This window comes from Notamacropus eugenii, chromosome 7, assembly GCF_028372415.1.
Source record: "Notamacropus eugenii isolate mMacEug1 chromosome 7, mMacEug1.pri_v2, whole genome shotgun sequence".
In the NCBI taxonomy this organism is placed as follows: domain Eukaryota; kingdom Metazoa; phylum Chordata; class Mammalia; order Diprotodontia; family Macropodidae; genus Notamacropus; species Notamacropus eugenii.
Genome location: NC_092878.1, coordinates 1,450,174 through 1,474,030, shown reverse-complemented (window position 1 = coordinate 1,474,030; position 23,857 = coordinate 1,450,174). Strand labels below are relative to the sequence as shown.

The 23,857-nt window shown below is 36.3% G+C and overlaps 1 protein-coding gene across 6 annotated transcripts in view; it reads right to left on the bottom strand.

Annotated features, from left to right (window-relative positions):
• The window catches only part of DMXL2 (Dmx like 2), a 145,750-nt gene that overhangs the window by 73,571 nt on the left and 48,322 nt on the right, over positions 1-23,857 (bottom strand). For 5 of the 6 annotated variants that reach the window (XM_072622890.1, XM_072622888.1, XM_072622884.1 and 2 more), the window contains 7 exons: positions 13,126-13,300; positions 10,793-11,029; positions 10,139-10,410; positions 6,788-7,469; positions 6,218-6,339; positions 4,506-4,595; positions 692-809 (listed from right to left, as the gene is read on the bottom strand). In XM_072622890.1, coding sequence (XP_072478991.1) covers positions 692-809; positions 4,506-4,595; positions 6,218-6,339; positions 6,788-7,469; positions 10,139-10,410; positions 10,793-11,029; positions 13,126-13,300 — 1,696 coding nt within the window. Of the gene's footprint in view, positions 1-691; positions 810-4,505; positions 4,596-6,217; positions 6,340-6,787; positions 7,470-10,138; positions 10,411-10,792; positions 11,030-13,125; positions 13,301-13,901; positions 14,804-23,857 lie in introns of those variants that run through there. The other variant, XM_072622887.1, reaches the window with a different exon arrangement.

Sequence of the window (23,857 nt, the reverse complement as noted above, 5' to 3'; positions counted from 1 at the left end):
TTTTAACTAAAATGCAACAGTGGCCACTAAAAGCTTCTGAGAACAAAAAAAATCAGACCTGTATATTAGGAGAGATTATTCTGGCAGACAGATAAAGGATGAACTAGAATGGAGAGAAGCTAGAGAGAGGGTAACATATAGGCTTTTAGAATAATTCAATGAGTGGAGAAAAGGCAACAAATGTGAAAAACTTTTGGAATGTAAACTGAAAGGACCTCCACAAAATGTCTTCTAAGATAAGTGTTGTGTAAACCTTAAAGTATAAACCATGAAAGTAAGATGTTATTTGGGGCAAGGACAATACTGCTTGTCATCTTTGTACACAAATACTTCACATATACCAGAATAGGCACTAAATAAATATTGGTTGCATTAAACTAAACAGGCCCAAAGCAAAAACTTAAAAACTTAGGAAGGAGACAAGAACTTGGAACTTTTGTCTCTTAGGTAATAATCTCTCCACTATTCCATGCTTTATTACTTTTAATTTTACTTTAAAAAAACATAATTTTCCTTGATACAGAGGCAGTACTGATACAAATCTGCTTACTGGCCAAAACTGAAGTCATTTTAACTAAATTGTTTAGTTGTATATGTCACAAATTATTTCAGGGATTTCTAGCATATTATAAAAGCCATTCATAGAAACTGAACTTTTTTTCAATTTAATCCAGACTAAGTTTAAAGGTACCTTGAGATGGTTGGAAAAATATCTCTTTTTCCTTCTGCTCCATGTCCAACTTAAGTGGCTTATAGCCTAAAATGAAATCTTCTTGAAAAACATGAAGTAACTGTGTATTTGAGCCACACTACAAACACCAAAAAAAGAAAAGTTAATATTTTTGTACTTCAGAACTACCTATCCTCCTCTGTAAACACACTTGCTCACTCTTGCTCTCTCTCAACATAAAAAGACAAGATTGCTACCGACTAGAAAAAAAATAGACACTGGATATCAAATCATCTCTTATATTTAAAGGAAAACAATTCCATATATATTTAAAAATTTAACAAATTTCTCGTCAGGGAAAAAAAAAGGCTCTATCCCAGAAGCTGAGACTAAATGAGAGTTTAAAGATTTCTAAGACAGAAGGCAGGTGGCTCATTGTCTCCCTTAGAAGTAAAGACATATTTTCAGATACCCCTCACTGACTGAACATATTGAATGCAGTCAGTAGAAATTTAAGAATCACTGATGAAGGTCTATAGTGGTCCTGACATTCAAATATCTGTTGCATTTCCCACTGTGCTAAATTAGCACACTGCTTTTGCCCAGGGATAGCTAATAAATTGCTCAGTTCTAGATTTCAATTTTCTCCATGAAAAAGGGAGGAAATTTTACCTCCTGACTTGCTGATTTGCTAAGCAGCAAAAGTAAGATGGTAATGAACTTGGTTTCCTAGAGTCTCTAGCAGGACTAAGGAAATATTGATTCCCTTTTCATTAAGTAGACACTGAGGCCAAAGACAGGCCAGCTTGTGCCTGGCCTAAAGGGAAAACCGTTCTGTATAGCTGCTTCTGCACCTCCCCTGAGTTGTAACAATGAATGTAGTAATGGCTTTTTTGATGTTTCTGAAGATTAGTCATTTGAAATTGGTTGCCTCCAGTCCCTGTTAGTTCTAGCTCATGATTTCTACTGTCCTGACTTGGGATCTGGGTTCCCTTCCTCCTGTTACAGAAAAATGGCCGTATCTGTCTAAGGCACCTTAAACAAATGATGAGGCATAGCAGAGCCTGGTTGAAGGGTACCCTAAGGAAACCAAGATCCTATTGGGTTTGTTTTGGGTTTTTTTGCACAAAATGTTCTCAACTCCTTTGTCAAATAAGTATTTCCAATTTGGGAAATCATTTTGTAGGTCTTAGTTTAGAATTCAATTTCTAGTTCTGCTATTTACTACCTTTGTGACTCTGGGTAAGTCACTTAATCTCTGGGCCTCAGTTTCCTTATCTCTAAAATGAAGGGTATGCATCAGGTCCCTTGCAGCACTTACTTTCTAGGGATCACCTAGACAAAGTCAAACATGGCACCTAGTATCTCTGGGCATCTCTGTATTTCTAACTTCAAGTACAAAGCATTTCTCATGATTTACAGCAAGATATCTATTATTTCTTGAGCTATGTTTAGGAGGGTCTTTTGAGTCATTTAGTTTCTCAAGGACAGAAAAGAGGCCTGCACACTCTCTGCCACTGACTGACATACATGCATATTCAGTTATCTTCGGGTGTCTTGGTGAAGAGAGCCTGGTACGTCTAACCACAGAAATCTAATTGCTTGAAGACTAAGTCTTAAAACTTAGGTATATAATAGCCCTGACAGATCCAAACATCTGTGTTGCATTTTCCACTGTGCTAAATTAGTACACTGCTTTTGTCCGGGGATAGTTAATAAATTGTTCAGTTCTAGATTTCAATTTTCTCCATGAAGAAGGGATGAACTTTTACCTCCTAACTTGCTGACCTGCTAAGCAGCAAAAGTGAGATGGTAAAGAATTTGCTTTTTTTCTTTGTTCTTCTTCATCCTAAAAGCTTTCGAAGTCTCATCCTACCCACTGCTCTGCTCTCAGGCTGGTTATAGAAAGGAAAGGATGCACCTACCTTGGGTACAATCTATATAATACACCAAAGATCAGTTTGCCAAGTGAACAGTAAACCTGATTCAGTAGATCTTTTAAGACTGAGGACACAAAAGTCATCTTGTAGAGTGAAGGAACCTGGATCCAACTAATGTCTGTCAAGGATCATCTACAATGTGTCAAGGAAGAAAATGACAATTCGCTGCATCTTAAGTAACAATCTGAAAAATTCCTTTGTGTTCCAGATTCTCTTGAGTTATTAATCCCAAAATGAGAGATTGCTATTCTCCAATGGAAAGATGTGGGAGTATTTCCTGGGGCAACTGAGATAGTGGCCTAAGTTAACTAAGGATATTGAAATATCTCTAAATCTTGAGGGGTTGCATAAGGTGAAAAAGAATAAAGGTGAAGGTTCTTTCAGCACCAAGCATATCGATATTTCCCTAACCTACTTAGGTTCCCCAAAATTCATAGAAAGGGCATAAGACAGGTGAAGCCTGAGACTTCTGAGGTGGCAAGATCTATTCTCATGAGGCTGCTCTCTTCTAGGACATGTGCTGGCAGGAATCTTGATGAAGTCTTCCGTTTTTTAGAAACATTCTCATATATAACCCCCCAAAAGGGGAGTAGGAGGTGGGAGCATAAGGAAATTTTCAAACTCCCATGGAGTTCTTGCTAGCTCTCCTTTTCAGCAAGGAATTCCTTATAAAAATCATAAGGGCCAATAAAAGCACTGTAAAGGAGTCCTGCTTGAAGGACAAAAATCTGTTCCTTCCCCCATGATGAGCCCAGAGCCTTATGGCAGTGAATCTCTTTCCTCAGTAACATCACAAGCCAGATGTGGGATAGAAGGACCAAACAGCAACTAAATTTTCCTTGGTGTCAGGACCATTAGGCCTTAACCCAATTATTCCTTTATCACTTGACAAGCATTATTAGCATCTATTATGTAATGAAAGTTTTGATAAAGTCTACAAAGCACATTATTTGCATTATCTCTTTTCACCCTCAAGAGCAACAGCTCTGGTTGACTCCCTGAGGAATCTGACTGATCAAGCTTCTAAGTTCCTCAGAACCTCAGCTTCTTTACCTATAAAACAAAAGAATTTACTGTCCAACTCCAGGTTTACAAACACTGCAAAGGATTACAAGGCATTATCTCTATTTTACAGTTGCAAAACTTGAGGCTCAAAAAGGTAAGAGTCTTGCCCAAGGTCAGATAGCTAGTAAATGTCAGAGGCAGAATTTGAACTCAGCTATTCCTGAATAGGTAGCCCCTGGGACTGAGCTTTCAGATGATTTTAGTCTTTAGGAATCCTATATTTGCATACTGATTAGGAAAATGCACTTGTCCACACATAATTCTGTAGGTCTGCTTTGATCTTTTATCACGTTCCAAGTTTCACAACTCTGCTTTTGTTTTTTATGCCTTCCTGTTTTGATAGGTCAGAGCTCTGTCTTTAAGGCTGATCAATAGTCATGTGATTAATACTAAAGAACTTATTTTCAAATTAATCCCTATCCTACCTGCATTTGTAGACATTTCTTCCTAAAAACCTTTCAAGTGATTTAAGTCAAAACACTGTAAGCCAGGGTTTCTTCCCACTAAAGTGAGAACATTCCTCAAATTAGTTTCCTTTCCATAGAAAAAGACTACACAGTCCAAACCTAAATGGAGTCTCAACACAGAAGGACTTGAGTCACAGCTATTCTGTTCCCAGAAGCCAAATTCCTTTACAATAGGAACAGTCTCACAGCCCCAACCTAAAAAAAGAATAATCCCTGAGCCAGTCACAGATTATACTCTGTTGCTAATCAGGATCTGACAGGACTTGGGATAAAAGAAGATTGTTGTGAAGGCAAAATTCAATAGCAGTTATAGAAGCAATTTTTAAGTATATTTCTACCATCATTTCATTAGCATTTATTTACTTGGTTAGTTATTGCATCGAGCTCAATAATGCATCCAGGTCGAGCAGTAGACTGTTGGCTCACAATGTTAAACACTTCTCCAATAAGTTTCTGAAAAGAGATGACATTGAAAAAGCTTGTCATTATACTGTTATACCACTGATAATCCAATTACCTTACACACAATAGGCATTTACTATCTCTTCATTGAATAATAATGGTTATTGTGCAAGGAAGTCACTACCTATTAGTAATAGTAATAAAATTTGCAACATTCTTGTTAATAGAACCAACAAATATTTTCCTTTTCCATAATAATAAGTTAATAAAACAGCAGCAAGCAATACCTTTTACATATTAGATATAGAACAAAAGGTATCTTTTCCATAAATGAATTACCCAGCCATTAACTTTTGTGCCACACAATGTTTCACTCATATCAGCCAGAAGAATTCGTGAAGTGCTTACTATGTGCTGAACACTATGCTAAGCCCTAGGAATACAAAGAAAAATAAAAAGCTAACCATCTGCTCTGGAGGAGCTCCTAGTCTAAAGGAGGAGAGACAGCATATAAGCAAGGCATACGGTAGGATAAATCACACATGAGAGGGAAGGCACCGAGATCAAGGAGGATTAGAACAGTTTCTTGCAGGTGAGTCTTTGTGAAATGAATCTCATTCTCTTCTTGCTGAGGTATACACCTGGCCTTCCCAATTAGATTCTGAGTGACTCCAGGGCAAGAACTAGGGCTTCTATTTCTTCTTCATTGCCCTCTGTACCAAGTACAGCAGACTAAGAACAAAATGGCAGCAAATGAATGTTTGCTGAAACTAACTGAACAATACGTGGGAAGCAGCACTACTAAAAGTCTAGATGTCCTTCTTTCAAATTCAAAAGCCATGCAAGGGGCTAGACAGGATGCCACAGGCAACGGGCAATGGTAGGACCCCATAGGGAATGGGCAATGGGAGGACCCCACAGGCAGTGGGAGATGGCAGAGGCTGGTGATACACAGGAGCAAGGGCTCATCACGAAGGCCTGAAGAATCTGATTGGAATCATGAGACTTGGGTTCATGGGTCGGGTTCATTTTAAGACACTTGTGATCTGTACAACCCTGGGGATGTTACTTTACCAGACACGTTCTCTATGAAATAGGAATAACAATAACACTGCGCTGTCTCTCAAAAATGAATTATTAATAAAATAGCATGATCATAGTTTGGGCAATAGGTAAATCTTTAGCAAAATAAATCAAGCCTACAAGTGATCTGAGTAATTTATGAGACATAAATCATGGTACTTTGGAGAAAAAAACCAGTTTCCTCTATCCTCCTTTATTTAAAATATTCATGGTATTTGTTTAAGACTGCTACATCTATTCTGTATAAGCTTCTGGAAAGAAGGAACAGTGACATTTTGTCTTGTTTTTCTTTCCCTCACTGAATGGCATGGGACGTTGTGTATGTCAGTTTCTGAATAAATGTTTGTGGAATCAATGCTCAATAAATGTTACGTATGAATATTATTTCTATAAATGTCCCTTGGTGCCTCTGAATGGACATTGTGAGAAATAATGAACCGTGACATACATATGTTCATGAAATACAAAGCACATAAAGGTTATTCACTCAAATACAGACTAAACAAAGGAAGGATTTTAGAGATATAATTAGGGAATCTACATACCACCTCTCCTCATGCCCCTCTCCACCAAAAATAATGAAAACTTACTGAGGATTCTGGGTCTGAAAGTTCATCGAGCAACTTTCTTGCATCTACTACAGCTTGATATAACCTCAATTTTTTTCCATCAGAAGCAACAAAGCAAGCGCTAGCAGAATTGCAGTATGTACCTAAAAAGAAGAATTGTGGGGGGGAAAGATATTTGCAATATCAAATGGTTTCTTTTTAACTCCTGGGATAAGTACTACTGCATAACTCTCTTAAAATAATTATATCACACTGCATATTAATATTAGGACAAACATAAGAAATTCTAAAACAATAAAAAGAATAATAAGTGTAAAATAATTCATGAGAAACTGATAACATTTTTAAAAACTGAATGAAATATTGACAAATAGCTAAAAATGTATGCATTTTTTAAGTTTTCCTACCACTTAAACTTGGGATAGTGTCCTTTTAACACTTATCAATATATAAAAACTATTTTATTAACTACTAAAAGGGCTTTTATTAAAAACATTAACAAATATAATTGTCATAAAAATTCATATTTTAAACAAAAACAGTTACTGTAAAATAATCACCCCAAAACAAATATTTTAAGATAGCACCTACCTAGACAATAGCTGGGAATAAGAGTTGGAAGCCAAGCTACATTAGAAAAGGCGGAAGTGTGGAGTGAATTGATTCGTGCCAATTCAGATACTCCCCCAGTATATGACAAAGGTCCTATTGGGTCCACACGCCACAGAATTAGCTCACTGTAGATTGCATTTGGGTCATGAAATGTACGAGTGGCTGCATTTCTAAGGGGTTCTTTAGATGAGCTTTTAATATGCTTTACAAGATCTGTGACTCTACTTGATTTCGTGTCTGACTCCCAAAGACTATCTGATTCAGGGGTCAGTACAGCATTATGATGAGAAGATGTTAATAATAATGGCAAAACGGAATGACAAGCCAGATCATTGAGGTGAAACCGGTGACCACAATATCTGAATTTGTGAGATACAGTTAGCACAGTGGTAAAAGCAGATTTATCAGCAAAAGTAACAGCCCACTGATTTAAAGATCCATCAACATGTTTGGAGACCATCATGACTACAGGAGCTGCAATGTTCCCATTCATGCTATCAAGTCTGGAGCTTGGTTGGGATCCAAGAACATCATCAGTACTCTTCTCCTGATGCCACAGGGTGTTAGTCACATCTTTAGCAGCATACATCATAATATTCTTGCTGAGAGAACTGGCATCCCCGGAGGGAAATGCAACAGGGATCCGAGAAGAAAATGAAACCTAAAAAACACAATTATACCAACTTATAAAATGGTTTATAAAAGCAATTACAAGGTTGCTATAAACCAAAAGACCATGTCAGGCAATAGTAAATGAAAGAGTCGGCACTGAAACCCATAGCTTCAGATAACTATACATAAATGCACAAAATAAGGGTAAGAGAGTGAACGAGAGAGCCTAATGAAATAAATCATAAGGAACAATATCAAAATGGAGAGCCAGAAATAAAAATACATGGATTCCAATATTTATTTTAAAAAATATACTGTTTGACAAAGATTCGAAGAGACAGATTTCATAGATCCTGGGAAGATTCATCACACTCAAAAAGGAATGGAACATAATTTGTTTATGGGAAGGGCTCAGGATAGAGTAACTCTGAAGGCACACACCCTACACAGGTTGACAGGAAGATGAGAGAATGATGTCAATAATGTGAACTATTCAACTCTTATTTTGACCCTGTTTCCTATTTTAAGGGGGATGAGCTTTTGACTATGAAGAAAATAACAAAAAAAATAGTGATCGCAGGAGTAGAAATCCAAGATAACATTGAGCTGCCCTCAAAAAGTCCAAGTCACCAGGGCCAGATGAACTACATCTCAGAGAACTCTGACAGATGTGACTGTTCAAGCACTGGCAGCAAATGTGTATCAAGAATAGACAAGAAAAATGCCCTAATATTAACAGAAGGGAAATGTCAGTAGGGCATGCCTAGTCCAATTTTTGGCACATAGTAGGCACTTAATCAATGTTTGCTGACTGACTGACTTTCATTAGTTAGCAATATTCTAGAACACATTATTAAAGGAATAATTGGTGAGCTCTTAGAAAAGACAGTAAAGAACACTAAAATCCATCCCGATTTAACCCAAAACAGATGATGTCACACTAACCTCATTCCCTTTTTTGACAGAGTAACTGAACTGGTAGATATGGAAAACACTACAGAATAGTATAGTTAGATCTAAGCCAAGAATGTGACAAAGTGCCTCATGATACCTTGCAAGCAAGATGGAAGTCCATGGGCTGGATGATAGCACCATTATGGACTTAGAATTGGCTGAAAAATGGACTCAAAAGAGAAATGGATAGCATCAACTTGGAAAGAGGACTCTAGCAGAGTACCCTAGGAAATGATCCAAGGGTCACAATTCAAAAATGCTATCCTCGATCCCAGGAATGAAAATGGGATGTTGGTCACATGAGACAAAGAGAGGAAAGACAGCTTCACACACAAATGAGAGAGAAAGAATAGCCAACGATTCTGACAAGCTAGAACAATGTGACAGGGGAAAAAGAATAAGACTAAATTTAAATAAACATAATAAACTCCATTTTAGTTTAAAAGATTAATTAACTCCACGAGGTCTGCAGGTAGAATGTGATCAGTCAACACTTCCTATGGAAAAAGACCTGAAGGTTTTAGTAGACTATTAGATTAACCACAGTCAACAGTGTAACATGGCAGCTGATAAATTTAATACCATCCTAAGTATGCTGAAGAGAGCCACAGTACCCAGAACAAAGGACTTAATAGCTGCCCCATACTCTGTCCTAGTTAGACTACATGAGGCATACTATGTTCTTGACTGGGTATACTTTTAACAAGATATAAATAAGCTGGTACACATGCAGAAAAAGGTGACCAGCACAATAAAAGAATGGGAAAATATGCTGCATAAAGATCCATCAAAGAAAATGGAAATATTCTGCCTAAGGAGAAGATATAAGGGTGAGGATAAAAAAGCAAGGTTAAAGTATATGAAGGAATTAAAACTGGTTCTGCTTGGCACCAAAAGCAATGGATGCAATGTAAAGAAGTTTCTAAGAAGCAGAATGAAAACTTAATGGAAAAATAAACTGTAAAAAAATGAAGGGAGAAGCTTTCAGAATTGGTAGGTTTTCCTTTAGTAGTTGTTTTCAAGCTGAAGCAGGATAACTTCTGTTGAAAATACATAAGAGTCTTAGTGCATCTGAGGGTGAACTAGGATAGCCTCTGAGGTCCCTTGTAAAGCTGAAATTCAGTGTTAAGACAGTAAAAATACTTTATTTTTTCATGAGTCTTCCAAAATTGGTCTTTTACAATGTTCCCTTGATAAATCAATTGTTGATTACTCAGAAATTATCAGCATCTCTAGCTACAGCTCGGCAGGAGCTAGAAGGGAAAGAAGCTTGAGGTTTATACCTTCCAAAAACACATGGAACCAGGAAAAAAACAAGTTCTAATCTTGTTAGGAGAAGAAGGGAAATATCTACCAAAGATGGGTGTCAGATGGACAGTTCTCTGGTTTTTCAAGAGTGAGGTTTTCAGAGTAGTTTATTTTACTTAAAGAGTTGAGAATCACAACCAGACAAATATATTCAAAGTTATTTACACAAAAGTATGCCAAAGTAAAAAAAAAAAAAAAAAAAAAAAAAAAAAAAAAAAAAAAGGAAAGAAAGAAAGAAGTGATCAAGGCTTATAGTTTTGTTTTATGTGAGCCAATATTTACCTTTAAGTAGTCTGGAAAATTAAGACCTAATGATATAGTTTTATGCGGTTTGTAAACCTGTTAATGGCTACAAATGAAATATTTTGTTAGTTTTGAAAAACAGCTCATATACATATTTTAGGGGTTTCTTGTTTTTAAAAGAAATACAATATTTGCTTCTTTGGGAAAATATACCTGAACTTGTCTAAATATTCCTGGGTTGTATTCATCCAAATACTTTACATGCCACACCAGGAAAGTGCCATCAATGGGGTGAATTGTAAAAAGCATATCTGGATTCCTGTTCCATTCAGTAAGTAGCATTTCAATCTTCCGATCTAATAAGACCGTAGGAAGTGGCATTGGCATACTGGCTCGGGCGTAAGTTCTAGGACTCCCCTCTCGGTCTCCATCTTCATGTTCCGATGATCCTGTACCAGTTTCAGATTCTCTATCCAAGGATAATTCTGAAGACAAAGAAATAAAAAGGCACACAGTGTAACTCTGATGCCAACAAACAATGAGGAAATATTACACTAAAAGGAAAAGTTCACTCTCTTGAATATCCCTCATCTTGGTTATAATCTGGAAATAAGAAATGGTAATAACATTCTCCATACTTTCAGCATGTAAATGAGCTATTTCCCACCTAACACTAAATATTTCACCCAAGATATCATCAACAGTAATAGTTTCACAAGACAATACATAACTTTCTAAGTCATTAAAATAATTTAATGAGGTATTAAAATTCACTGTAAGTTCCAAGTGCGTATTTTGTTCACTTAGTACTTTCATGCAATATAGACTAGCAATCTTAGTACTACCAAAAAAAATGAGGACACCAACCATGATCTAGCTTCATATGCAAACCCCTCTCTCTCTCGTCTTGTAGCTCCTCCTCATCTCTATCTCCATAATCATTTTCATGTTCTACTTGCAGGTCAGAAAGCTTTCTTAACTGTTGCATAAATATTTCAGTAGAGGATGTAAAGTGGAATTCCTTGTTGTTTAGCCAATGAACCACAAACCCCCCGCTTCCTTCATCGAAGTTAAATGCTGTTCCAGCTAGAACTGATGGGATATCTGTGGAAATAAATGTGAGACTTAAATATACATTTTATTCTTTTTAATATAAATACCCTATATCTAAAGGAGAAAGAACTGTCAATTATACAGATAAGTGAGTAAATAATTACTATGACTAGGTTATTGTTTAAACTGGCAATATAGGGCTTCACTTAATATAATGGTGAATATAATTTTGAAAACTAATCATTTAAGTCATAGTAAATTTCAAAGAAAATGTAAACTTCCAAACATGGCTGAATTTTCTCCTTTGGGTTAACTGGAAAGGATTATCTGAAATGGTTCACATATTAAATGCATTTTAAAGTTAATTTTAGTTAATCTCAGGTTGCATGCTAAATATTAGCAAAAAAAAAAATATCACTAACCAAATACCATTAAAACATCCATTTACATACAGCAAATATACATCCATGTCCTGACCCACAGGTCATGCTAACACTGCTTTGATAATAAGAATAAAACAATAAACCAACTGGCCTTCACAGATAAAATTCTCAATAGGTTCAGAATAACATGAGTCCCATTTTCCAGACTTCTAACAAAATTTTCACAACACTAGGCACAAAGACAAATACTTTTCTTGATGAAACTGAACATCTAAATAAATCTATCCTGAAAAATTAGGAGCATGATAATAAAATAAAATCAATAAAACCAAATATATTTGCAAGTGATTTTCTACTGAGCAGTTAAGCTGTTTAGTAAAAATGTTATCCTTTTGGTCACAAAGTATGTGGAGAAGAGAGTGGGGGAGATGACTCCAGACTCATCAGGTAGCTAAGTTAGACCACTTAGTGAAGCAAGATAGATTCAGGGGTTAAAAAGATCTGAGTTCAAGTCCTGCTTTTTATCAAGTCCTGATGTTTAATAGCAAGTAAGTCACTTAACTACTAACATCCTCAGTTTCCTTACTGGTAAAATGGGAATGGTAATTGCACCTACCTCACAATGTTATATCAATCAAAATGAGAAAATACACAAAAACAGTTTTGCAAACTATATAAATATTTGCTATTACCTCTTTATCCATAACAACAAGCTACCATATGTCTGTGTTTGCATACATATGTGTGCAATATTAAATATTCTTAATAAATTCTGACATTCCTTCCAAAATGTTATGTTGCTGATTTGAGGTAAGGGACTTGTTGAATTATAGATGGATGGATAGATGGATGGATGGATGGATGGATGGATGGATGGATGGATGGATGGATGGATGTAAGGGACTAGTAATGAATCATGGAATACTGCTGAGAACAAAAGCCTAGCAGCTAGGATGAAGGATCTTTCAGGAGCCCTGTCCACAATCCTGAAGCTATAGGACTTTTGACAACGCCATTCTTTAAGAAGCCCTCTCTTTGCCAAACTGGCCTTTCATTCAGTGAGGGCATAAGGTTAAAAGTCCCTTCTTTCTAATAAGATTTCTCTAGTCTTCAGCTAACACCCAACGGAAGTTTCTAGATCACTATAATTATGTCTGAGATTGGGATGTCCACCACAGTCACTACAAGCGTTTATGCTGCCCCTTCCCCCATAAAAAACCAAATATCTGAGTAGAAGGGAGTCTGCTCTACCCTCATTTTTTAAAGTGAAATATCAAAAGGGATGGGGCAAGGGAGAGAGGACAGAAACCTTCCTAGAGTAGTAGAAGAGAAATAAAGAGATACTACCAACTAAATAAAATAAATTTGAAAACAAATACTACCACTGGAAACACTAACACTCTTGGCACCACAGTACTAGATTAGAAATGGTAACAATAAAGAAAAGAAAGCAAGAAAAATGAAAAGTAGGGGAAGTGTTAGGGGAGAAAGTTGTATTAGTCAAGCAGTGTGCCAGGGGAAAGCAGAAGCGCCAAAAGCCACAGCATTCTAAGGACTTACCTGAGCTTCCAAAGAGACCAGACCATCCTCATTTAAGAAACAAAACCTTAAGATAATATGCATCAATCTTAATTAGGAAGTATTTCAAGAAGCAACACAAAAACATAAGCAGAAAAATGAAATGTGCCATATCCTAAACAGTATTGTTTCTGGAAAAAGCTATTGTATGCCAGTGTATAGAAAAGACATGACACCACTTTTTACCTGTGACAGGGTTGATACTGGCTGCAATATGAAAGTGACACAGTGCATTAGCGTGATGGGAAATATGTCTTTGAACTTCATGGATTCCCATCTGGTCAGGCATTAATTCAGTGTGAGTTACAAGAACAGAAGATCTTCTTTGACCTTTCCTTAAATTTTTCAAATGATGAATGGTCTGAAACAGTTTTTAAAAAAAAGTAATCTGTTAAGTAATTCTGGAAAGTCAGATACACAGATTTTTGCAATTCTCTCAGTTTTTCGCAGCAAACCTTGGGACCACACCAACTGGGCTTTGACAGATAAGACTCTCAATAAGTTCAGAACAACACAGGCCTCATTTTCCAGGCTTCTATAAAATCTACATGTTAGGCACAAGACAAATGATAACTGAACTTCTTCTCAAATCTCTTTTGTGTAAAGATTAAGAGCACCACGATTTGCAGTATGTGGGATCCCTTGGGTGGTGGTGCAGTGGATAGAGCACCAGTGCAGGAGCCAAGAGAATCTGAGTTCAAATCTCAGGTCTTCCTGACTCCAGGCTATTCTATCTACTGCACTGTATGGCTCCAACAAAGATATTCCAAAGGAATGGAATGAATGATGACAACAGATGGCTAAAACATGTAGGAAAGGCCCAATAGTGTGTTGACACAAGCTCTAGGAAGATTTTAAAAACTTAGTTCCATGACAGTAGAGGAAAGCCATTTCATCAAAATAGCTGATGTCTCTACCATACCACATATAAAACCTTACCAATACAAAGGTTACTACTGTACCTCCAGAGACAAGGAGTCTGTGGAAGCTGCTCAGAAATTCCAACTGAGTATTATCCCAAGAGACCATCAGTTTGGATTAGGAAGGACTTTTGGTGCTACATGAGAGGTCAATAGTTCTTCAATACTGCATTGGAAATATCCCTGTTCAAATGATATGATTTTTCAAACTCATAAAATAAATTCTAGGAAAAAGTCAAGTTAACTCATTATTTTCAATATTAGAAGCTTAAATATGAGCTAGTGAGCTAATTAAATGAAACAAATATAAAGAGGAAAAGTTTCTGACTTACATGGCATGAAATGACTTTCAGAATGAATTTTACTGGGGTCTAAATTATAACCTTTATCCCTAAAAATCCTAAGGAAAAACAGATCGAATTACTCATTCATTTTTCAATACAACATAAACAAGTACCTTCCTAGAAAAGAGTATGAACCCACAGAATCGCAATGGTTCAACAGACCTTGAGTGAGATATGCCCATCCTTTATTTATGCTCCAAACTAGAAAGAGAACCCAGAAAGGAGGCTCCAATTTGAAAAATCTTCATAAAAATGAAGTAGTTAACAGGAAGACAAATGCAGAAAATTAGACATACTAAGTAGATTATTTATTGACCACAATACAACAAAAAATGTATTCAAGGACCTTTGAAAAAAGAATTACTTCATTGGAGACTAAATAATGTAATTTTAAATTGGTGGATCAAAGAACAAATTATAGAAACAAAGAATTTCATCAAAGAAAATGACAATAATGACACTATATGCAAAAAATAAGGGATGCAGTTAAATTTAAATCACAAAACAAAGAGAAAGAGCAAATCAATACAACTGGACATGCAACTAGGAAAATTTAAAAAGCAACAAATCAACCCCCAACAAAATGAAAATTCTGAAAATCGAATTAGCTATTTTTTAAAACAAAAGCTACATATGTATATGTGTGTATATATATAAATAACTCTAGGAATTATTTTTTGGTAGAAAAGAAACTAACAAAATAGCTACTTTTTTTAAAAAGACAAAAAATCAAACTTTTCATATTAAATATGAAAAAGGGAAAATTATTTTGTGTAATCATATATTAACAAAATTAAAAACTTAGATGAAATGGATGAACACTTAAAAACTATAAAATACCCTGATTTACAGAAGAAATTGGATAGTTAAATTATCTGATATAAGGAAGAGATTAAGTGGGCCTTAATTTAACCCCTAAGGAGGACAGAAGAGGGGGAAAAGGGGAAGAAGAGAGAGAGGGGAAGCAGAGGAAGAGAAGGAGGAGAAAGCTGATCAGTGTAACAGATTAGGCAACCAGCGCACAGAAGAAAAAGAAAATAGTGTTCAATACATCTAAAGATCCCAGTAAAAGGCTTACCACTTGGCAAGAACTACTGGGAAAACTGGAAAGCAGTCTGGCAAAATTAGGCATAGATCAGTCCCACACCATAAAGAAAGATAAATTCCAAATGGGTATGTGACTTGGACATAAAAGATGATGTCATAAGGAAATTGCAGAAGCAATGAAGAATTACCTATTACATCCACGGATAAAGGACATGTTCGTAACCAAACAATAAACAGAGAAGATCACAGAACCAAGCAGAAAAGAACTTTTGTACAACAAAAGCCATTCCCCAAGAAATAAATGTCCAAAGGATGTGAAAAGGCAGTTTTCAAAGTGAGAAACTCAAGTTGTCAATAGTCATATGAAAAAAATATTCCAATTTACTAATAATTAATGAAAGGCAAATTGAAAATAACTCTGAGGTTTTAGCTCCCTCCCACCAGGCAAAGATGACAAAAAGGCAAATGTGGCAGTTGTCAGAGGAGCGCAGGGAAAACAGATACCCTATTGGTCTGGTCATTCGCGATCTGCTGAAATATTTACCTATGTCCCTTAAGACACACAGAAGCCACAATGCATATGCTTGAGACACCTGAAAATCTAATGAACCAGAGAGCCTAGAACATAACTAATTTGCCCTCATTTAAAACTTCATCTGATAACATTTTTTATCACATTTCCTAAGCAATAAGTCATTCAAACTCAATTTTTCCTTGAATACAAACACAATAGGACGCTCATCGTGTCAATGAAACTGGGCCTCTCCTATCCTCCCCTTAAAAAACCACAACCATTTATCAGTTTATAACACTAACCTTAACTACCCAGTCAAAGGACAATTTCCTCTCAGCTGATAATTAGGCACTCAAGTTGGTTATTACCTTAATCTACCTAATCATATACAGTCAATCCTCAACTTCTGCTGGGGTAACCCTCCTAGAAAACAGCAGTAGGAAAGTAAAAATCATGAATGATACATTGAACTTATGGGAAATAGGGAGTTATGGTTCCCTCAACCACCAAAAACTTCAATCTTTCACTAAAGAAAGCTGAAAACACAGTTTTCTGCACATAATCATTTATAACAAAACATTCATTCTGATAACATGCACTTTTCCTAACTATGAAATAGCTTATAAAGGAGGGGCACAGTTATGTCAGAAGAACCCCAAGGTAAAAAATGGGGAGATAGGGCAACACTTGCCATCTCTCATCTCCCTTTCTGCCACTAAACTGTTCCTGGAAGAAAAAATCTCATGTGAGGGGTGAGTGCCTAGCTCAGTCTGACTTTCACAGACTATCAGCTGCACGAGCAGTGGGGGAAACAAAAGGGTGAGAGTAACTCCTAACTTTATTTACACACAAAACTCCATTTTGTGAATTCCCTCATTGAACACTAGAGAGGGGCTCCAGCACTTTCAGGAGAGGATTCACAAACACTTTTACAAATACTTTCCTCCTTTTTTTGGAAATAAACATGCACATCACCTCTTTTTCTCTATTGCTCATACCCAAGAATGTACGTGGTTGCCAATGTGAAAGTAAAAATGAGGTTACTGATAAAATTACATTTGAAGTCACAAATGCTAAAAGCAAGAATGTCGAGGATTGAGTATATAACCACCCATAACTATAAACACCCTCTTTATCTCACAGGAGGGGCTAGACCAGGAAGTTCTTACCTTTCCCATAGTGAAGAATTAAACTATGTTAAGCCCAACAATAGTACAATTCCAGGTTTATTATTAGTAACTATCTGATTTTTGGAATCAGATATACATTTTAAAGCCTTGAAGGAGTTTCCAACTACATTCACCAACAACTAAAATAGTATCCTAGAATCTGACAGGACAGAAAGAAAAAAACGCCTTACCTAACCTTCCTCTCTCTGCCTTTAATATCTATTCATAAGAGATCTAACTTTCAAAAATTTAATTTCCTCATGCCCAAAGCTGCAAATCGTTTTTTCTCATCCAGCCACCTGGCAAAGCAGTTTTGATATTTTATCTAGTAACAATGACCTCCGTAACTACTGAGCAGAGCCAACACAAGGCAGGTTTGAAAATGGCATCTGCTGGGTATGACTGTCTACCAAGGACTCTGACCCTTCACTGTAAAACATGTAACTTGGTTCATTACAGATGCCAGGGAAAGCAGAATGTCCTAGAATTCCAAACAGGTGCAATCATAAAGAAGAGTATCAGAAAATGTCTTTCGTTGCTCTGCGGCTTCCCTTGTGACTAGATTAGAGGAAAATGGGAGATGGAATCAAGGAAAGGAACCATCTCCCCTAAAAGTTAGGAAGCTATTATAATAGTCCAGGAAAAAGGGGATAGAGGTTATAAAATAATAATAATTTGCATGAAGAAAAGGTGACATGACAGAGATGTAGGTGGGAAAACAACAGTACTTCACAAGCAAAGTAACAAAGCAGATAAAGGGAAAATATTTCTGAAAAGTTATACACCTTGGAATGCTGAACGTATCTGAACCCAGCAGCTTCCTCCTCAATAAAACACTTGGGCAGGTCTCTCATCTAATGTCCCGGATGAAGAGCAAGGACGGATCAGTCGATTATTCCTCTGCTGATCATAAACAAGAGCCTGCCACAGCTCGACAATAAACAATCTACAACTTTTTGTAGTGTGTACCAATTATACTCCCTTAACCATAAAGCTCACCTTTGTTCTCCAAATGATGGTAAATTACTATGAATCATATAACCAATAATTTTGCCCATTACCTCTCACTTTTTTTCTCTACTGCCCATACCCAAGAATATATGAGGTTGCCAATGTAAAACTAAAAATGAGGTTACTAATAAAATAATGGAATACCAGAATCTCAGGAGATTCAGAATTGTAAGTGACCCACAATCAACTGATAAACATTTAAGTGCCTACTACACTCCAGGCACCATGCTAAGGGCTGGAGATACTAAGACAAAAACAAAAGTTTTTGTCATGGGGGAGAGGGGAGAAAAATACAATAAAAAACATATACAAAATAGATACAAGGTGACCTGAGGGGAGAGGCCATGAGGAAAGACTTCACAGAAAAGGCAGTGCTTGAGCTGTTTAGGACTAAACAGTAACAAATTGGAAGGTGTCAGTCTCCCTTTCCATTTACAAATAAACCACCGGAGCAGCTGATGGATGATGTGGTTTTTAATATATCTTAATTAGAAGTAAATAATATGAGGTTCTATCTCACACCCATCAAGTTGAAAAAGGTGACAAAAAATGAAAATGGCAATTGGTGGAGGGTCTATAAGGACAGAGACACTAATGAAGTGCTGAGGGAACTGTGAATTGGTCCAACCATTCTGACAAGAAAACTGGAACTCCTCCCAGCTAGGCAGTACAGTAGAGGGAGCACCACGCCTAGAATGAGAAGAAGCAAGGTCCAATCCAACCTCAGGTACTGGCTAGCTGACACTCATGGGCCACAGTTTGCTCATCTGCAAAATGGAGATAACAAGCCATCCTGGGTTGTAGTGAGGACAAAAATGAGGTAACATCTGTAAAGTGTTCTATATCTTAAAGACCTATGTAAATGCAAACGACTATCATTATTATTACCCCTAAGTCACTGAATTGTGCATACCATTTTACCCAGTAATATCAATACCAGTCACATACTTCAAGGAGGTCAAAGAAGGAAAGGACTCAACTGTACAATAACATTTATATCAGTATTTTTTATAGCAGCAAAGAGAATAATAAGAAATAGGGGAATAACTAACCAAACTGTGGTAAATGAATGTAATAAATAACAAATAAGATTGACAGAAACCCAGGCAGATTAATATGAAGTGATGCAAAAGTGAACCAAAGCAGGAGAACAACCACACGATGATCACAAAAATGTACGCGCAAACAACTTAGAAACATCTCAAAACTGACACATCCAGTGACTAATCATGACATAAGAAGCCTGATAAATGAAGCAGTCCTGCTACCCCTTTGGTTGAACAGCCATGGACTACAGTCGCAGAATAAAGCCAATATTTTCAAACATGAAAAATGTGGTGAATTTGGGTTGTTTTTTTTACTATAGTTATTTGCTAAAAGAAAGGTTTCTATGGGAGGAAGGGGTCTAAGAGATAGTGAAAGAGATGCCAAGAAAGACACATATAAAAACTATCAAACATAAGCTTACAACTTCACAGACAATCTTCTTCTGTTCTCCATGTATACTGAAATGTTCAAGTTTACTGTTTAAGTTAATAAAAAAGAAAACCTGAAAAAACTAGAAAAAAACAAGAAACAACTCAACTGTTGGCAGTTTATTATAAACTATATTAAAACTATTTGTTAAATCTTTTTTCCACCAATTAAATTAAAAATCTAAATAGCCCATCCAACAAGTATAATTCATTTAACTCTCTGAGGATGCACTTTGCAGATCATTTATCTTGGCAAGTCCAATCAGCTTCCAACAGCCTTGTTCAAAATTAGATGATCAAGAAGATCCAAACTGAGGTTCTTTTGTCACTAAAACATGTGTCTTTGAAATTTTTCAGGATAAAACAGTCTTGTGATATACCATGGTACAAAACTCCTGTGTCATAAACAAGCGTTTGTCCAAACGCTCACATGAAAAATTTCTTTTTGAGAAAAATTCTGGTTCAAACTTTAACTTATCAACTTTCCTGTAGAAGTGGGCTGGTCTTTCATCTGAATGAAAAGACAAACCAGGTTCTTAAATTTTCCCAATAAAATATCAACTTTAGCTCCCCCACATCTGGTATTTAAAATACATGGGCACTTTCTTAATCAATACGCAGGAAGAATAATACAACATCAGGCTCCAGAGAATGAAATCACAAATGAAGATAGAGGCGAAATGGCCCTACAGGGCCTGTCAACTTCTCTAAATGTGTCTCATTGAGCCTCTCCTTTTAAGAGGCAGCTCATGTACTATCGTCTTCTAGTCAGTGAGTCTGGAGCAAGGATTTATTAAACACCTCCTATGTGCCAGGTACTGTGCACATGATACACTGGGGTCACTCACAAGTCTAGAGGGGAAGACAACATGTAAATAACTTGTACAAATGAGATAAATTAGAGATAAACAGGGGAAAGGTACCAGCATTAAAAGAGATTGGGAGAGATTTTTGCAGAAGGTGAGACATCAGCTGAGACTTGAAGGGAAATTAGGAGACAGGGATGAGGAGGAAAAGAGCTCCAGTCATGGGAGACAGCAAGTGAAAATCCCAAGACTTAGGAGATAGAGTATCTTGTTTGAGGAACTGCAGAGACCAGTGTCACTTAATCACAAGGCTCCCACCTCCACACAAAGAGTAAGAAGACTGGACCACTAAGAAAGGGGAAGATTATAGATTAGGAGAAACTATCTTTTACCTCTCTTTGAATTCCTTAGTACAGTGCCAGGCACACATTAGGCACTTAATAAATGCTTACTGACTAAGTAGCTTTAAAAGTCAAACAGATTTTTATCTTCGGCATCTAATATGTAATAGGCACTTAATAAATACTTATTGACTGATTCATCAAGTACAAATACCAGAAAGTATTATACTTGGACCACATAGCCTCAGGACCACAAAAACATTTTCTATCTTCAGTTTTTATGGAAGGTCAGGTAAGAAAACATCCATCTGAACAATGTTTTGGTGCGTAATGAAGATATCCATTGAAATATCCAGTGAATCCCCTATTCTAATGCAACAAGCTTTTATTCCACTCCTACATGCAAGTTCACTGAGGATCCAGAAGCAAATTCTCAAAGTCTCTTCCTTCTAACTTTCAAAGAAGGGAGTTGGGTAAGACACCTAAGCCAATACATGTATATCTAAGCTAATTTGCAGACAAAAAAGTATTAAAAAAGAGGAGGAAGAATCAGGAAAAAATTCCCATAGAGACCACGTTTAAGGTGCATCTTCTAACAGGCAGAGGAGAAGAATGAGAGCATTCCAGGCATGGGGAACACCTGACGCTAAGTTAAAAGGCAGTGAGGTCAGTTTTGTGCGCACCAGAAGGGGAAAAAATGTTGACCCTTGAGCCAGACTGTGAAGGGCATTGTTCATTTGCATTTTATCCTAAAGGTAATAGGAAGCCACCAAAGGTTTCTGAGCAGGTAAATAACAAGGCCAGACTTGGATATCAGGAAGATTATTTTGATGCTCTTGTAGAGGATGGATTGGAAAGGGAAGAATGTTGGAATCCAATACGGCTGCTGAAATCGCTGGATGGAAAAGTCAAGGAGGGCCAGAAGTAGCATGCCAACCATACAAGTGGGGAAAAAGGGTCAGGTCAGCGATATATTTCAGAGGCAGCAACTCAGTGGATATAAGAAGAAAGGGGGAAGGGAAGAGTTGATAATAATTCTAAAGTTACAAAGCTAGAAGTATTATGGTACCCTCAACAAAAATAAAGAAGATGGAAGAAAAAGTAGGTAAAAAGAAACATAATAAAAATAAATTTCCAGACAAACTTTGAGCCTGTAAAAAAGCAAAAACAAAAAATAAGCAATGAACACTATAATACAAATGCCTCTGGGAAATTCAGAGCTAAATTCCGTATTCAATCACAGTAATGAACTTATGTCAGGCACATGGCAAAATCTCTTTCTCTCTCTTTGTTCCTTTCAGATGGTTTTGTACTATTTTTATTACCATTATTTTATACTGTATTAAGTAAACCACTTCAAATTAATTTTTTTTTTATTTAGGCAGTGGTAAAAATCCTCAAAAAATAATTTCCCTTGACACCTGTGAAATGAAGACAACAGGTACTCAATAAATATTACTGGCTTACAATTAAATAGAACAGAAACATTATAATTATTAGTTATAAAATTTAAAAATATTAAAATTATTCTGTTGTTAGCTCTGTCCTTTACCATTAATGCAAAATTCATTTTTGTATCATTTTAGACTATGTTGCCCTATTTTCTTTTTTAAGGATAAATAATTAATATGAGTAACCTTACAGAAAAGAAAAAGCTCCCAGCAATATCGCTACTAGGACTGTATCCCCAAGAGATCATAAAAATGGGAAAGGGTCCCACATGTACAAAAATATTTATAGCAGCACTCTTTGTAGTTGCCAAAAACTGGAAATCAAGGGGATGCCCATCAATTGGGGAATGGCTGAATAAATTATGGTATATGAATGTAATGGAGTACTATTGTGCCATAAGAAATGATGAACAAGAAGACTTCAGAGAGGCCTGGAAGGACTTATGTGATCTAATGCTGAGTGAAAGGAGCAGAACCAGGAGAACTTTGTGCACAGCAACGGCCACAATGTGCAAGAGTTTTTTCTGGTAGACTTGGAATTTCATAATAACACAAGAACTTATTAAAAAAAAAAAAATCCCAATGGTGGTTTTCTAAGGCAAAATGCCTTCCACACTCAGAGTAAGAAATATGGAAGTCATTCGCAGAATGTAGCAGATCATGTTTGTGTGTGTGTGTGTTTTTGTGTATCATGTTTTGATTTGTTATATGATTTCTTCCATTTATTTTAGTTTCACTACATAGCATGACTATAGTGAAAATGTACTCAATAGGAAAGTATATATAGAACCTATGCAGAATTGTATGCGGTCATGGGGAAGGAGGGGGAGGGAGGGGGGTATTGGGGGGTAGGGGTGGGGGGGGATAAAATCTTAATTTTATGGCAGTGATTGTAAAACATTAAAAAATAATAATAATAAAAAGAAAAGAAAAGAAAAGAAAAAAAGAAAAGAAAACACTAAGTTTTCTATTTTATCTTTATAATTAGTAGAATACACAAATGAACTTTAACAACCTCTCTTCACATACATATACAATCATCCAACTCCATTAACCCTATAGTTGAAAAACAAATACAATCTACTTCAAAAGTTAATTTTAAGCCCATATAGCCAAGGAATCATAAAGGTAAACAAAGCCTAAATAATTCAGATATAACATATGGTCATTTCTTAAAAAAAAAAAAAAAAGCAAATACCAAACATTTGTGTTAAATAAGAAAATAAAATAATCCAAAACAGACAGATGGATCTTGAGAATTTCAGTTCCTTGACAATAGGAATTATTTTATTCTTTTTACTTGCATCTCTAGAATCAAGCACAGTACCTGGTACATAGTAGCCAATTAATAAATACTTATTGAATGATTTCTAATCACCACTGCAAAATACTATTAGAAGGTCTATTTCCCAAAGAGATCATGGAACGGGAAAAGGACGTATACATACAAAAATATTTATAGCAGCTTTTTGGCGATGGCAAAGAATTGGAAATTTAGGGAATGCCCATCCATCGAGGAACGGCTAAACAAGTTGTGGTTTCCCAAAGTAACGGAATGCTGTTGTGCTGTAAGAAAATATAATAAGCAGGCAGACTTCAGAAAAACCTGGAAAGACTTACATAAACTGACGCTGAGCGAAGTGAGCAGAACCAGGGAAACATTGTACACAGTAACAGCAACATTGTAACAATCATCAGCTAGGAGAGACTCAGCTCTTCTCAGCAATACAATTCAATACAATCCAAGACAATTCCAAAACGCATCCAGAGAAAGAACCACGGAGTCTGAATGCAGATCAGAGCACACATTTTCACTTTTGGGGGTTTTTTTCATGGTTTT